General features: G+C 50.4%; 1 protein-coding gene across 3 annotated transcripts in view; it reads right to left on the bottom strand.

The window, feature by feature from the left end:
* Window positions 1-14,947, bottom strand: part of SGSM1 (small G protein signaling modulator 1) — a 73,732-nt gene that overhangs the window by 19,857 nt on the left and 38,928 nt on the right. For 2 of the 3 annotated variants that reach the window (XM_019977971.2, XM_070769742.1), the window contains 9 exons: window positions 14,802-14,869; window positions 13,588-13,751; window positions 13,274-13,406; window positions 9,659-9,823; window positions 7,655-7,793; window positions 5,177-5,241; window positions 3,124-3,269; window positions 1,677-1,805; window positions 349-531 (listed from right to left, as the gene is read on the bottom strand). In XM_019977971.2, coding sequence (XP_019833530.2) covers window positions 349-531; window positions 1,677-1,805; window positions 3,124-3,269; window positions 5,177-5,241; window positions 7,655-7,793; window positions 9,659-9,823; window positions 13,274-13,406; window positions 13,588-13,751; window positions 14,802-14,869 — 1,192 coding nt within the window. The remainder of the gene's footprint in view (window positions 1-348; window positions 532-1,676; window positions 1,806-3,123; window positions 3,270-5,176; window positions 5,242-7,654; window positions 7,794-9,658; window positions 9,824-13,273; window positions 13,407-13,587; window positions 13,752-14,801; window positions 14,870-14,947) is intronic. The other variant, XM_070769743.1, reaches the window with a different exon arrangement.

Here is a 14,947-nt window from a genome sequence, read left to right as displayed (position 1 = left end):
CATTCCAGGACATTCCTGACAGTGCCTGATACATGGTAGGTACTCAACGGCATTTGCCGAATAACTGAAGGGCCAATGCTGTGCTGGAGAGTTTATATATGCTATCTTGTTGGAGCTGCATGCAAATCTCCCCTATACAAATGGTCATTTCCATTTCATAGATGAGGTAACTGAAGCTTAAAGGTAAAGCTGCTTTGCTTGAGCCCCAGAGCTAAGAAATGAAGGGGCTGGAGTTTGGAGTCAGGTCTGTGCTAGGACTCCCAGCCCTCACCCTTCCTGCAACAGCCCCCTGAAGCAGATCCCAGCCTCTACCCTCCACCTGGCTCCCCCCGGGGAGCAGCCCATCACCTCGTTGCTGATGGTGGAGTCCCGATGCATCATCTGGTGCAGGTGGCTGTCCAGGCTGGCCCCCGACGAGCATTTGGCCAGGGCGGCCGCGTGCGACTCCCGCTCCCTCTGTCGCACGATCGCCTCACAGCCCAGCCACTCGGACATGGTCTGTGTGTAGCAGGCGTGAATCTGCTCGTCCACCTGTCAGGGTAGATGCACGGTCAGCCGGAGAGAATAGATCAGTGGTTGCCAGGGGTCAGGGATGGGAGTGAGCGGGAGGGAGGTGGGTGTGGCTATAAAAGGACATGAGGACCACAGCAGCACCAGAAAATGTTCAGCACGTTGACTGTGGTCATCAATTGCCACGCTAAAACTGTGTAACAAACAACCCCCAAAAGCCAGTGTCATCCAACAACAACACAAACCCACTCGTGTGATAAAACTGTGGACAACTAAATAGACACACACACTCAAGCACAAGTAAAATGAGAAGTCTGATCAAGGCTGACATATATATATATTTACATTATATATATATGTGTGTGTGTATAAGGAAATATTACACAGCACACAGAATATACCCAATATTTTATAATGACTATAAATGGGTTGTAATTTATAAAAACATTTTTAAATTGTTAAGTCCAGATGTCTGGACTGAGTAAAATATTTATTGAATGTCTGCTGTATGTCAGGCACTGTTTTAATCAGTTAGTTTAACACAATTTTTTTTTTAATCTTATTTTTTGGCTGTGTTGCGTGCCATATGGATCTTAGTTCCCAGACCAGGGATTGAACCCACGCTCCCTGCATGGGAAGCACAGAGTCTTAAGCACTGCACCGCCAGGGAAATCCCTAATTTATAAACATTTTGAATCACTATGTTAAATGCCTGAAACTAACATAATGTTGTAAATAAACTATATCTTGATTAAAAATATATACATATTTATTATAGAAAACAAAATAAATGCAATAAAATATGGACTTTTAAAATGAAGATTGATTTATTGCCAGTATATATCCATGTTGATGTCAATATCCTGCTTATGATAAATTGTATTATAGTTTTGCAAGAAGTTACAATTGTGGGAAGCTGGATGGAGATGTCTCTGCATTATTTCTTACCAGTGCATGTGAATCTATCATTATCTCAAAAAAGCTATTTGAAAAAACGACATCTGTGGCTTGTGCTGCATTTATTGGACGGCGCTGCCCTCAACCTTCCTGGCTCCCCCATATCTCCGTGTCCCCCTGGTCCACCAGGGGACTAGAGCCCCCCCAGCCCCATGGTCCCTGGCTCTTCCTGCTGTCAAGGACCCCACTGCCCCTCTGGGGTAACTTACCTCCTTCCTCTCTGTTTCTGTCATCCCGAACTGGTAGTGGCCCAGGAGGAAGGGCCACACGGCTTTGCGGATCTCCGGCTGGATGCCCCCGTAGTAGATGAGACGCAGCAGCTCCTGCTCCTCGTAACTCTGGTAGGTGGGGGAGGCAAAGACTCGGTCGACACGTAACTAGGGCACGGGCTCTGTGGCCCAGCAGTCCCGCCTCTCAGACCTGGCCCTCAGAGATCATGCTGTGAGCAAGCAGGGCCACATGGACACAGGTGTCCATTGTGGCGTTATATTTGAGAAAGCAAAACCCTAGGAAGCCCCCAATGCTGTTATTAACAAATGAGGAAGAAATACACCTCTACAGGGTCAAGTAACTAAAACAGCAGGGACTACGGTGTTACTGCAGCCCTGATACAACAATGCAACCAAGCAGGTAGTGAATGGCTGCAGAAGCGTTAGATGAAAAACATCCGTTTTGACTGTTTATTGTTTCAGCCAATTTGTCCTTAGGATAGTGCTTCCCAAACTGGGGAGATCTCTAGGAGCATTTGGGGAACTTTTCTTTTCTTTCTTTCTTTTATTCTGGCTGCAACGCATGGCCTGAGAGATCTTAGTTCCCTAACTAGGGATTGAATCTGGGACCTCAGCAATGAAAGCATGTAGTCCTAACTACTGGTCTGCCAGGGAATTCCGTGGGAAACTCCCAAAACATAAATTCTTGGAGTCCACTCTTAGAAGTGGCCAATCAGTAAAGCTGGAGTGGGGCCCAGAAGTCAATAAATCTTTTGCATTCCTTACGAAACGTGCAGTCATGCTCACAGACTGCCAGGGATTATGAACACTATAACTTTTCAAGAAAGGTAAGCTGTCATATCCATTTAAATTTAAAATGGACATCAAACAGCTTTATTTCTAAGAATCTACCCTTGAAATAAGAAAACTAGTACAGACAGGTATATGCTTATAAAGATGTTGACTACAGCACTGCTGAAATAATTTTAAAAAAAAGAAACAGGAACAGCCTAAATGTCCATCATTAGAGGAAGATTTGACTGAATTATGGTCCACGCATATATGAGGGGCTAAGGTTCTAACACACAGTATTTCACCTAGAGATCTGAAAGATGTCCTTCATATAAAAGTAAGTTGATCACTCAAAATGCAAACATAATGTCACCTCATTAAAAAATGAATTTCAGTTATATCTATATAGACATACCTGTGAATGTATAAGTATAGGAAATGTATAGCAAAGTTTACACCAAACTGATATTAGTCATTAATTTAGGGGATCAGAACTGGGGTGGGGGGCGGTGAGGCAGAGACATGATATTTTAAAACTTCTAAAAAATATGTACACTTGCATTCTTCCTTCTTTGAAAAATGGTAAGAGGTCCCCATAGTCTCTGTCCCCGCAAAGTCTCTGCCCCACAGCAGGCCAAGCCAGGCCAAGCCTTACTGTGCTGTCCTGAAGGTACTGCTCCCAGATCCCGGCTGTCAGCCCGTGTCCAGCATCGCAGGGCAAGTCAGGGGACACGATCATGTGATTGACCAGGGCTGACAGGTGGGTCCTCACGGTAGACAGGTGTCTGCAGTAGGCAAGCCCTGTGGGGAGGGAGGGAAAGTGTCACTGCCCACCATCCAGCACTCCTGCCTTGTCTCACGAAGTCTCCAAAGTACTGTCCTCCTCGCAATCTGCCTGAACCCTTGTGACCAGCGAATTCTCATCATCCCCCTTTTCCAGGTTGAGGAAGGTGAGGCTCAGAGGGGCGAAATTACTTGCTGGCTTAACTGCTTCATGGCCCTGCGACCCTGGGGAAGTCACGTCACCTTTCTCAGTCTCAATTGAGGTGATGCTCACTCCTCTCGGGCTGGAAACCAAGGCATTTAATTCACAGGCTGGAGGCAGGAAGGGGCAAGTGACTCTACGGGCTCAGTGCCTCGGGGTGCCTCCAGTGAATACCGAGAGAGAGAATGGGAAAGGAGAGGACTTGCTCAAATTGCAGCTGGATAAAGAAGGCCCTGAGGTCAGTAGCAGGGGAGATGCTGAAGGCTCTGGTTTGCTTTCAAAGACGGCCCTGCACTCTTAGAGGATTACCCGCCAGCGCGCCACCCTTCATCTGCTCCACCCTGGGTGCCTGGGGGCATAGCACCACATGCATGATTCAGCAAACGCTAGCCTGTGTTTGCTTTGACCATGCCCTTTCCTTCTGGTTATTCCCAACCCCCAATTCATCCTCAAGTCCCAGAGAGGACCCTGGACCACCTGGAGCCTGAGGACTCAACCTGCCAATAATGGGGCTAATCACGGTGCTTATGATGACGGCGTGATAGCCAACACTCACACAGCACACACTCTGCCCCACGGTGCTGCTCCCAGAGCTTAGATAACTTAGTTGATTCTCACTACAACCCTATGAAGCAGGTCCTCTTACTATGCCCACCTTAGATGGGGATACTGAGGCACAGTCTGCATGTATCACTTGCCCAGGTCACGGTGCCAGGTGTGGAGTTGGGATATGAACGCAGACCATCCGCTCCAGAACCTGGGCTCTCAACCACCATCAGGGAGGAGCCACATCACGTGAGGGCATCAAGCCCACCTTGACTCCCACCCCTTCTACCAGGACGCTTCTCCACTGTGGTTTCATAAATCCTTGCCCAGAGCCTCCTCCACGCCAGGCCCTGCATCGGGCACTGTGGAGGGATGGTAACAGAACAGGCAAAAAGCCTGACCTTGGGGAGATCATGCTTTCCCTGTGAGCTCTTTCCAGGCTGATGTGACCTGCACTAGTTTTTCACAGGCCCATGCAGGATGTAGTAACACTTTTCTAGATTTCCTTAAAATATACACATGTTTTATCTTCCCCGTCTAGGCTGTGAGGTGGGGGAAATAAAACCTGCTAAGAATCAAAATAGGAGAGTAGCAAAAACAGAGCCTTTACAAGCCTGGGTTTGAGAGTTCCAGCTCTGTTAGTTATTTGCGGTGTGACCTTGGGCGAGTCCCTTTGCCTCAGTCTCCTCATCTGTTAACTGGAAATCATCAGAGCACCTGTGTTATTAATTTAGTTTTTAAGTTCTTGGGAAGGCATTAGGCCATCTTGCTCTTCTGCTTCTGCCTATAGGAAGAGAGAACTGACATCTATTGAGCACCAACAAGCACTGCAAGCAACGTTAGGTGCTTTCTGTATATTTTCTGTATATTTCCATTTAATCCTGAAAACACGCCCTCTAAGGTGGGAAACAGAGATGCAATGGTAATTAAACCTTGCTCCTTCCAGCAAGGAGCCCCATTGCTCATTGTCTTCTCTTAGAACCAAGGGAGAAATTTTATGCCTGATCTGTAAAAGAGGGAATTGAGGCTCAGGGAGGTTAATGTAACTTAACCAACACTAGACACCTAGGAAACAGAGGCGCAGAGCCAGGCTCATTTCCCTAATACTGCTGATATGCAGTAGGCGCTGAATAAGTGCTCCCTGGAGACAAAGATGGCAAATCAGGCCAATACGCACATCCATAGAAGGCTCTGGAAAGGATCTGGTACTTCATATTGTCACAGAGAAGCTTCAGGGGAGCCCTGCAGGTGGAGCAAAAGGAAGACATTTAGTACCGATCCACACATAGCCCGGGCTTGCTGGACAGGAGCATAACTCCTTATCTCTGGGGAGCAGATGAGAAGCAGCCAGTCAGAGAGACCAGGGGTACTGCTGTTTCCACCTGCGTAGCATCCCTGCCCCTTCTTCTTGGAGGTTTCCGCCTTCCCAATTCTGATCCTATGCTTTGGGTGGAGCTGATTCTACCCATGTACATGACTCAGCTTGGAGTCACAGTGATTGGGTCAGAGGGGGGGTCACATGACTCAACCTGGGCCAATGAGAATCAACCCTGGGATTTCTGTTGAACTACAGTTTCTGTTGAAAAATGACACTCTTCTTTACTTGGGTTCCTAAGCCAGTGGGATACAGAGCAGCAGCTGCCAGGATCCATTTTTACTGCTGCATAGGAAGGGCCTGCCTGAGAATGAAACCGTCCTAGAGATAAGCAGAGCCAAGAGCTCAAGAAACACATTCCTGTGTGGAACATCTGGATCCAGCCATGCCTGAAGCCCCCATGATGCTGACGTCTCAGTTCTATCAGTACGTTTTCTTTTCCATTTGCACCAGTTGGAAGTGGGTTTCCGTCACCAGCAGAAAATGCTCTGACTTCTAAAGTGACCCAGCTGAACCCAAGAGGAGCCAGTCTGGGATTCAGAGTCTGGCTAATTGCAAAGCAGGTAATGTCTCAGAGAGTATCCCTGCACGGGAATTTGAGGGCAGGGGGGCTGTTTTGGGTGAAAGAGGCGAGAGGAATATGGCCTCAGAACAGATTGGGAAACGGGACTGCTGAAGGGAGTGTGGTACATTCTTAGAGAGAACAGAGTAGAAGAATATCACCCCCATTAAAAGCCCAGGGAGACTGGGAAGGAGGCGTGGCTGAAGTCCTCCAGGCAGGCACACGGAGGCACTAAGCATTCAAGTCACCCTCTTTGTGCCCTCAGGCTGGTGAGGCTCAGGCATCCTCAGGTTACAGAAGGGCAGCGTCACACCAATCGCTGCCCCCTAGAGTGGCCCTGGCTGTCTGTAAGGTGGTGAGTTCCCCATCACTGCAGCTGTGGAAGCAGATACTGTGAGTGGGGGTACTGGGTTAGAACAGCATTTGTCAATGGTCTGTGGACCATCAGTCACAGAATCACTTGGGGTTTCTCCAGCATGTGGATTCCTAGGCCCTGCACAGATCTACCTAATCAGGATCTCCAGGAAGTGGTCGAGGAAGCAGTCTGTGATCCCCAAGGTGATTCTGATAGTATTAAAATGTGAGGATCTCTACTCATTTCAGTGCTTCTCAAGCTTAAAAGCACACACATCGTCTTGGGACCCTAGGTGATGTGTTAAATGCAGATTCAGCTTCAGCAGTTCTCGGGTGAGGGGCAGAGAATCTGCTCAGGTGATGATGCTGCTGGTCCACAGACCACACACTGAGAGCCAGGAGTTCTGTGGCTTCACAAATTTGATCACAAAGTTGGCTTCACAACTTCACAAAGTTGGCCCCCACTTATATTCCTACGGCTAAAGAATGGGCCATGCGCTGGGACAGAGGCCCAGCAAGGAAAAAAGGATTCCACTCTCCCAGGCCAGGCCAGGCTGGGTCAGTGGGAAATATGACCAGTCTCATGAATGGGCTGAGTAGTCCTGAGAAGACAGAGCTCTGCAGACAAGGAGAGAGATCAGGGATTTAACTTTATGCAACAAATTTAAGAAGTGTCATTTACTGAATATCACCATGTGCCCAGTACACAGGCTGGCCGCTTTTAAACCGTTATTTGATTTGTCCTTAAGACCGCTAAATAAAGAAAGCATTTCCCTTAGTCACTGGGATTCACAATATTCAAGATGGTGGTGACTCCATCTGCCAGGCCCGTGAATGTAGAAAAAGCAAAGACCCCTGCTGATGCATGGTGGACACACAGCATGCATGGTAAGTAATTTTTGTTGTAATAAATCACTGAGATTTTAGGACTGTTTGTTATAGCGACAGCACCTTGTTGATCCTGACTGATATATATGAGGGAGCTAGGACTTCACAAGGCTAGGATTTAACCGAGATCTGAATGATTCTGTGTTGCTGCTGTTGTTTAGTCACTCAGTCGTGTCCGACTCTGCGACCCCATGGACTGTAGCCCCGCCAGGCTCCTCTGTCTGTGGGATTTCCCAGGCAGGAATACTGGAGTGGGTTGCCATTTCCGTCTCCAGGGGATCTCACCCACCCAGGGATTGAACCCACATCTCCTGGATTGACTGGTGGGTTGTTCATCGCTGAGCCACCAGGGAAGCCCTGGATGCTTCTATAGCCTGTGTTAACTCCCCTGAGTCCAGCGCAGGCAAGAAACGGGTGCCTGCACACCTCCAGTCAGCACTTGCGTTTCTTCCGTCCACAGCCCAAGCCCCTCATACCTCTCGTGGTTGCAGCCGTTGGTTGAGCCACCATCAGCCGAGCCACTCTGCGAACAGGAGGAACAGGAGGACTGCCGGGGGCTGGGTTGCCACAGGGATGGCAGGTTGCTCACAGAGACATCCATTAGGTCCTGGGGAACTGTGGTGGTAGAAAGGGCAGAGGAAGAGCCCTGGTAAAGCTTTTGTGAGTCACAAAAGCTTCACCCCAAAGCAAGCAGCTCACCCCCACACCAGCACAGGGACAGGGAAAGACCCTGAATGTCACACCAGGAAACAGCGACCTCAATCACTGTCTGACCCAAGTCCTTGAGCCCATCCAAGCCATTGAAAGCCACCACCAAGATTTCAGGCCCCCGAGGTGATAGGAAGAGCTGATGGCAGTTGAAGAGACAGAAAGAGACCAGAGCCGAGTAGACAGGTCCAATCGCAGAGCAGGAGGCCACCCCTCACCATGCTGTCATTCAGTTGTCCTCATGGGAGGCTGGCAGGAAGGGAGGGGAGCCTGCTGGGGAATCCTGGGGAGGACCCATGGCCTCAAGTCCCCAGAGGTAGGTCTCACGGGTGCCCTTGGTGGTGAGATGTAAGGGAGCCTGACTCAGCAGGGGAGGCAGGGCACTCAGCAGCAAGGGGACCCAGAGGAGTCCCCACTGATGAAGATGCCTGCACTCTGCATGGTCCTGCTCCTATAGCTGCTCTACCAAGAGAGCCTCACACAGGTTGGCAACTCCCCCAGAATCATGTGGGGTGCTTCTTTAAAAGCCATATGCCTGTATCCCACCCATATGCCTGACCTACTGAATCAGAATCTCCTGGCGATACAACCCTCGAGTCTGTCTTTCCAAAAGAGTTCTGAGGTAGCAGCCATGTCTGAGAGCCAAGGGGCACAAATGGTCTCCTAACTGGGACACTGGTGGTTCCTGATCAGGTGCTCCCAAGGATATACCACTCATCGTTTCCCATATTGTTTTCTTTCCCGGCTCCATGGAAGCCAAGGCATTTGCGACGCTGCAGAACAAACACACTGGTGACCCAGGCATTACCATTTCTATGGTTAACTTCCTGGCCTCTTGGTGCAAGAAAGTTATTTTCTCTAGGACAGGACTTGCTGGCTGTCTCCTGTAAAGGGCCAGGTAGACAATATTTGAGGGTTTTCAAGACATCGGGTCACTATCATAACCATTCTACTCTGCCGTCATAGAACAAAAGTAGCCAAAAAAATTGCAAACAAATGAGCATGGGTTATGTTCTAATAAAATTTCATTCATGGACACTATAATGTGAATTTCATATCATTTTCACGTGTCACAAAATATTTTTTTTTTCAGATATTTAAAAACGTCAACACCAATCTTAGTTCCCGAGTGATACAGAGGATTCGGTTTTGGGGCTTGGTTTGCCAAGCCCTGCTTTAGGAACTTAAGAGGGGTACACATTTGCCCGATGAGCAGTGCCTGCTCAAGGACGGCTGGTAATACCTGGCCTCTCCCCTTGGGCTCTAAGGAGAGGAGGAGCTGTGGACCCGGCCCCACCAGTCATCACAGCTCCCTTGTTGATAGCATCTGCCGCACCCACAGACAGAACAGAAGGCCGCTAACAGAATGAGGTTCTGGGGGCCATCAAAATTGGCTTTGTAGCAGACTCGCCAATGAACTGGCCAAGAAAGACCAGTCAGCCCCTATAAAATGTCTTGAAAACATTTTATGAAAACATTGTTGAAAACATCAGTTCTCAGCCAACCTCCGGGAAGCACCGACCAGGAGATGTGCCCAGGTGTGGCAAGCATGCCCCCAGCCCCAGCCTCTCGCACCCTGCAGACATCATCAGTGGACCCCTCTGCTGCTGAACCCACAACACCCCAAGCTGTGTCTTGTAGCATAAAGGCAAGGCAGTGCAAGGCATCAATTTTCCCTGCCTCCATCTCCCCCTGGGGACCAGGACTCAAATGACAACATGGCAGAGGTGGCCGGCGCCCAGTCCCAGGGATGAGGGGGGCCCAGACATTACTGAGGGACTGCGGCTTCAGGCGTGATGTGGGGAGGGTCGTGTCCCATCTGGCTTGCGCCCACCGGCTGCCCCTGGCCACCACTAACGCGGACCGGCCTGCAGGAACCACCATCCAGGCAGGGCCCGCAGAGATGGGAGGAGTGCCGCCCAGGGGGCTGGAAGCAACTTGAGAGACAAAAATACAAACACAAATGAAATGGAAGCTCTGCGGGGGGTGGAGAGGACACTGAAAAGGCAGAGGAACCAATTCCCCGGGGCTTGAGCCTTTCCCCTGTCCTGTTCCACACAGTTCTCCTGGCCTGTGTTTGATTAGAGGAAGAAAGAATGCTGACATCTATAAAGTGCCTACTATGTGCTGGGTGCCATACTATTTAGGGAACTGCCTCATCCCTGATGAGCCTGTAAGGCAGTGGTCCCCAACCTTTTCAGCTCCAGGGACTGGATTTGGGGAAGACAACTTTTCCATGGACCGGGGTTGGGGTGGATGGTTTGGGCAAGATTCAAGTGCATGACATTTATTGTGGACTTTATTTCTATTATTATTGCATCAGCTCCACCTCAGACCATCAGGCACTGGATCCCAGAGGGTGGGGACCCCTGCTGTAAGGGATGTGTTTCGTCTCCTATTTTGCATGAGAGAAAATGGAGGCTCAGAACAACAAGACAGCTTACTCACCCAAAGCCTCACCAGGTCGTCACTGGGATAACCGGTCTTTTTGGCTAAAGTCCCTTCTTCTCTTCCCACTAACAACAGCTGCTGCTTTCTGAGCTCAAGTCTTACCATTATCCCCTTTTACAGATTGGAAGACTGAGGCACAGTGAGTTTAAGCAGCATGCCCAAGACCACCAAGCTAATAAGTGGTGAGGCTGGGATTCCAACCCAGAGGATCAGACCCCGAGAGCCTCTTCATACTCTCTCATTGTTCTCCTGTTGGCTGTTGACTCCCTAAACCATCCTTGCCCTAGACCAGTGGGTCTCAACTGGGGTGCTGCCGGCCTTCCAAGGGACACTTGGCGATGTCTGCAGACATTTCTGGCTGTCACAGTGTGGTGCTGGTGGTGGGGACGGATTCACTACTTGCCATCCAGTGAGTGGAGACCAGGGAAGCTGCTCAACATTCTACAGTGCAAAGGACAGCCCGCACCACAAAGAATGTTTTCTTGTTGTTCTGTCACCAAGTCGTGTCCGACTCTGTGACCCTATGGACTGCAGCCCTCCAGGCCTCCCTGACCCTCACCATCTCCCCAAGTTTGCCCAAGTTCATGTCCATTGAGTCGGTGATGCCATCCAACCATCTCATCCTCTGCTGCCCCCTTCTCCTCTTGCTTTCAATCTTTCCCAGCATCAGGGTCTTTTCCAGTGTGTTGGCTCTTTGCATCAGGTGGCCAATGTATTGGAGCTTCATCATCAGTCCTTCTAGTGAGCATTAAGGGTTGATTTCCTTTAAGATTGACTGGTTTGATCTTGCTGTTCAAGGGACTCTCAAGAGTCTTTTCTAGCACCACAGTTCAAAAGTCAATTCTTTGGTGCTCAGCCTTCTTTATGGTACGGCTCTCACATTCGTACGTGACTACTTGTTGGCAAAGTGATGTTCGGTTTTTAATATACATCCTGGGCAGGGCATAGGACCGCCCCCACTGCAAAGAATTATTCCATCCTAAATGCCAGTAGTGCTAAGATTGAGAAACCCTGTTTTAAACACACAGACTTGGTGACAAGGCAGACAAGGATTTAGGTGCAAGTTGGGAGACGTTTCCAAAAAGCACAGGTAGGGAGAGATAAAGGACCCAGGAGGAGAAGGGCGAGCAGAGTAGCGAGTTAGTCACCATGTATGTTGCTGTCTTGGATAACTGGCACTTGATCTCATGAGGCGTCTCTCGGACACATGCAGAACACACATTTCAGAATGTTCTCACTCGAGGGGTGAGGGAGCTGGGGCGTTTATACACAGCTCCTTCCAGTCGCTGACTGCTCCAGGGAGGCACTGATTGTAGTCCACCCCACCCACGGGCAGAAGGAACCCTGGTGGCTGGAGAAACCCTTAGGCAAGGAGACACTTAGCTGGCAGATGGCCGTGGAGCTGCACACACAGAGGGTGTGAGTGGGCGCAGCCAGCATCTGTTCCCCTGGCACACGCGGGGCCACGACAGGCTAACGTGGATATTCCCCAAAGAGGAAAGACGTCGAGCACCCAGCCTGGCTCCCAGCAAGAGCCTACAAATCATTTGTTGGGTGGGTCCCCGTAGAGCGAGCTGCCAGGGAAGGCAGCCGCAGGGCATCTGGCCCCTAGGATGAATCAGCTCTCTGGGGGGACGTGGTACCACGGAGAGGCTGGGGCAGCTCCAGACCTCGGTCCTGGGTGGGAACAGATGTAGGGATACACGTCAGGGCACTCTGTGGCTCTTAATGACACAGGAATGTGAGGCTTTGCTCCTAACGGGCCATAAAGGAACGCAGGTGAAAACACAGGCTAAACCAAGGCCTTACCACCAAGCCTGCCCCACACCCCAGCCCTGACAGCACTGGATGTGAGCGCGGGCATTAGGAGGCCTGGCACAAGGAGTCCAACCTCACCAGGGAGGACGTCTGCTCTAAAAACGTCCTCACCGCCAGCTGTGGTCACTTAGACAAAGGGATTCTCGGAGCCATTATCCATCGAATGGGAACAACAGGGCCACAGAGGGTTAGATAAAATGAGGTTTACAGAAACAAGCTATAACTTATTACTCACTTGTTTAACAGACGTGCATATAGTGCCTAACAAATGCCAGGCTTCCTTCTGAGAATTTTTCAAATATTAATTCATTTAATCACCACCACAGCCCTCTGGAATTGACGATCTTTGTAGTAAGCTCAGTTTCCATTCACTAAGCATCTACTTCCCAGCAGGCACCATGCAAATGGCAGGACATACATTATAGCCTCGTGTGCCAGTGTCTAGGGTTGCCCTTCCCCTCTGCTGTCTTTTATTTAATTTTTTGGCCACGCTGCATGACTTGCTGGATCTCAGTTCCCCAACCAGGGATGGAGCCCGCTCCCTCGGCAGTGAAAATGCAGAGTTCTAACCACTGGACTGCCGGGGAATCACCCCCTCTGCTGTCTTGACAACTATTTGAGGCCTCATTCTATGGGTTCTACAATGACCAGCTTATTATCTCACTGAATCCTTACAATAATCTGTTGAAGTAAAAAGAAAACAGTGACAAGCACATAATAGCATTGGAGTGTTCTTTCTGTGCCAAGTACTTTATCTCATTTGATCCTCGTGAGAGTCCTGTGAAATAGGTGCTATGAACATCCCCATTTTACAGATGAGGAAACCAAGGCACAGAGGGGTGAAGGGATTTGCCCAAGTTCAACCAGGATTCCAGAGCCCATGTCGCAGCTGCTACCCCATGGCACCTCACACCCAGGGACACCTAAGTTAGCCAAGCAGAGAGTGGTTATTCATTTGGGGGAAAATCAAGGCTGTCGATACCCAAATTTCCTGATTCCAAGTTCCCCTACTAACCCCAGAATTCACATCTCTTGTCCTCTGGTCCCACGTAGCTGAAGTCAATTTCAGGACCAGCTAAACAGATTGATTCCCCGAGCCGAGGGCCAGGGCAGCTTACCAAGTTCGGACTGCATGCCAGGGTAGATGATCCTGAACACGTAATCTGTGGCCTCGTCGTCTTCCTTGTCTGAAGACGTGGACTCGGATGAACCCTGGGGGCTTCGCTTGCGCAGTTTGGGGAATACTTTGCCCTGAAAGAACACACCCCAATGCCTGGCCCCTGGGACACACCTGTCCTGCAACCTGTACAGCCCGGGGGTTCCTGTGGGGCGTGCATGAGCCCATGCAGCCACACAAGGGCCCGAAGGCAAGAAGGGCACTCCCCACCGCTGACCCCCAGCCCTGCCTCCCTGGGCCCCCACGATCACTCACCTTCCCCCGCTGAGACCAGAGCGGTGGGTCCAGCTGTCCATGAGGGAGCAGCCCGTTCTCCAGGCATGAGAGGAGCTGCAGGAGGTGCCCTCCCTTGGGGAAGCGGAAGGGCGGCCTCTGGATCCCGTCCTGGCTGACCAACACCACCGTCCCGCCGCTGTCCACTGCCGCCGCGACCCGGCCAGAGGAGACCCGGCAGGAAGTCACGATGAGGCATGGGGATGCCCCCTCCTCCCCAGACATTCCCAGCCAGACCCAGGGGTCCCGCTCCGAGGCTCTGGGAAAGGCCTGGGCAGAAGGTCGGGGCAGTTTTCACCTCCTCTGAGTCTCCCTCACCCTACCCGCCATGGCCATCGACTGGAGAATGACTGGACAAGACCAAGACGAAGGTGGGCGGCCTCCCTGCAGCCACCCGACAAAGGAAGATGACGACACCCTCAAACACCCCGGACAGGTTGACCTGACCTATTTCTGTATGGAGGCTGTCAGACAGATCCCTCTGCAGGGCATGCATTACACGCCTTAAGCACATACCATACACACACATAGCACATTAACGGCACTGTCTTATGTAATACTCAAAACAGCCTGTGAGGCATATCTATTATTGCCTGTTTTGCAAATGATAAAACTGAGGCTCAGAGAGGCTATGTCACTTGCCCAAGGTCACACAGCTGGTGAGTAGCAGAGCCTGGATTTGAACCCAGGTGTGTTTCATTAAATAGGCTTAAACTACTATCTTTTATGCCTTGGTGAGGTGCAGATTCCTTGCTTTCTAAAGCAGGATGGCCTTTTGCTTATTCAGAACGTACCTTCTTTGAGCTATAAACTCCAGTTATAAATCTTCGATTTTCAGAACACTGAACTCGGAGGGACAAAGGCCTGGATTTGGGACCAGACTGGGGAGCTTAGAAAGGCTGGCTGTGCGCCATGCTGCTCCCTCGGCTCTAAGATGGGAACGACGGTGCCTCTAGCACTGGGTTGTAGCAACAATTAAACGTGAATAGTGAGAACTGCGCCTGACACATGGCTTTGACGCTGAGCCCTTAACAAATGTCACTTGATCCTCACAACAACCCCATGAGCAGACACTGTTACTATCCCCATTTTACAGATGTGGAAACTGAGGCTCAGAGAGGTGAGGTCACTCGTCTGAGGCTGCGCGGATAATAAGGGGGCGGGGAAGAAGCCCCATGTCTACCCACGGTCCATACCTTGCTGATGGCAATGCAGGTAGACAATCTCCTCCAGGCGGATGGTCATGGCGTAGTCCCAGTAGACACTGGAAGGGGCGGGAGGGTCAGGCTTGCAGGATGCCTGTCCCACCCGTCATGGCGAAGCCCCACCCACAGGCTCCCTC

Source organism: Bos indicus, chromosome 17, assembly GCF_029378745.1.
Source record: "Bos indicus isolate NIAB-ARS_2022 breed Sahiwal x Tharparkar chromosome 17, NIAB-ARS_B.indTharparkar_mat_pri_1.0, whole genome shotgun sequence".
NCBI lineage: Eukaryota > Metazoa > Chordata > Mammalia > Artiodactyla > Bovidae > Bos > Bos indicus.
Note: the sequence above shows the minus strand (reverse complement) of the source record. Positions and strands in the feature narration are given on the sequence as shown.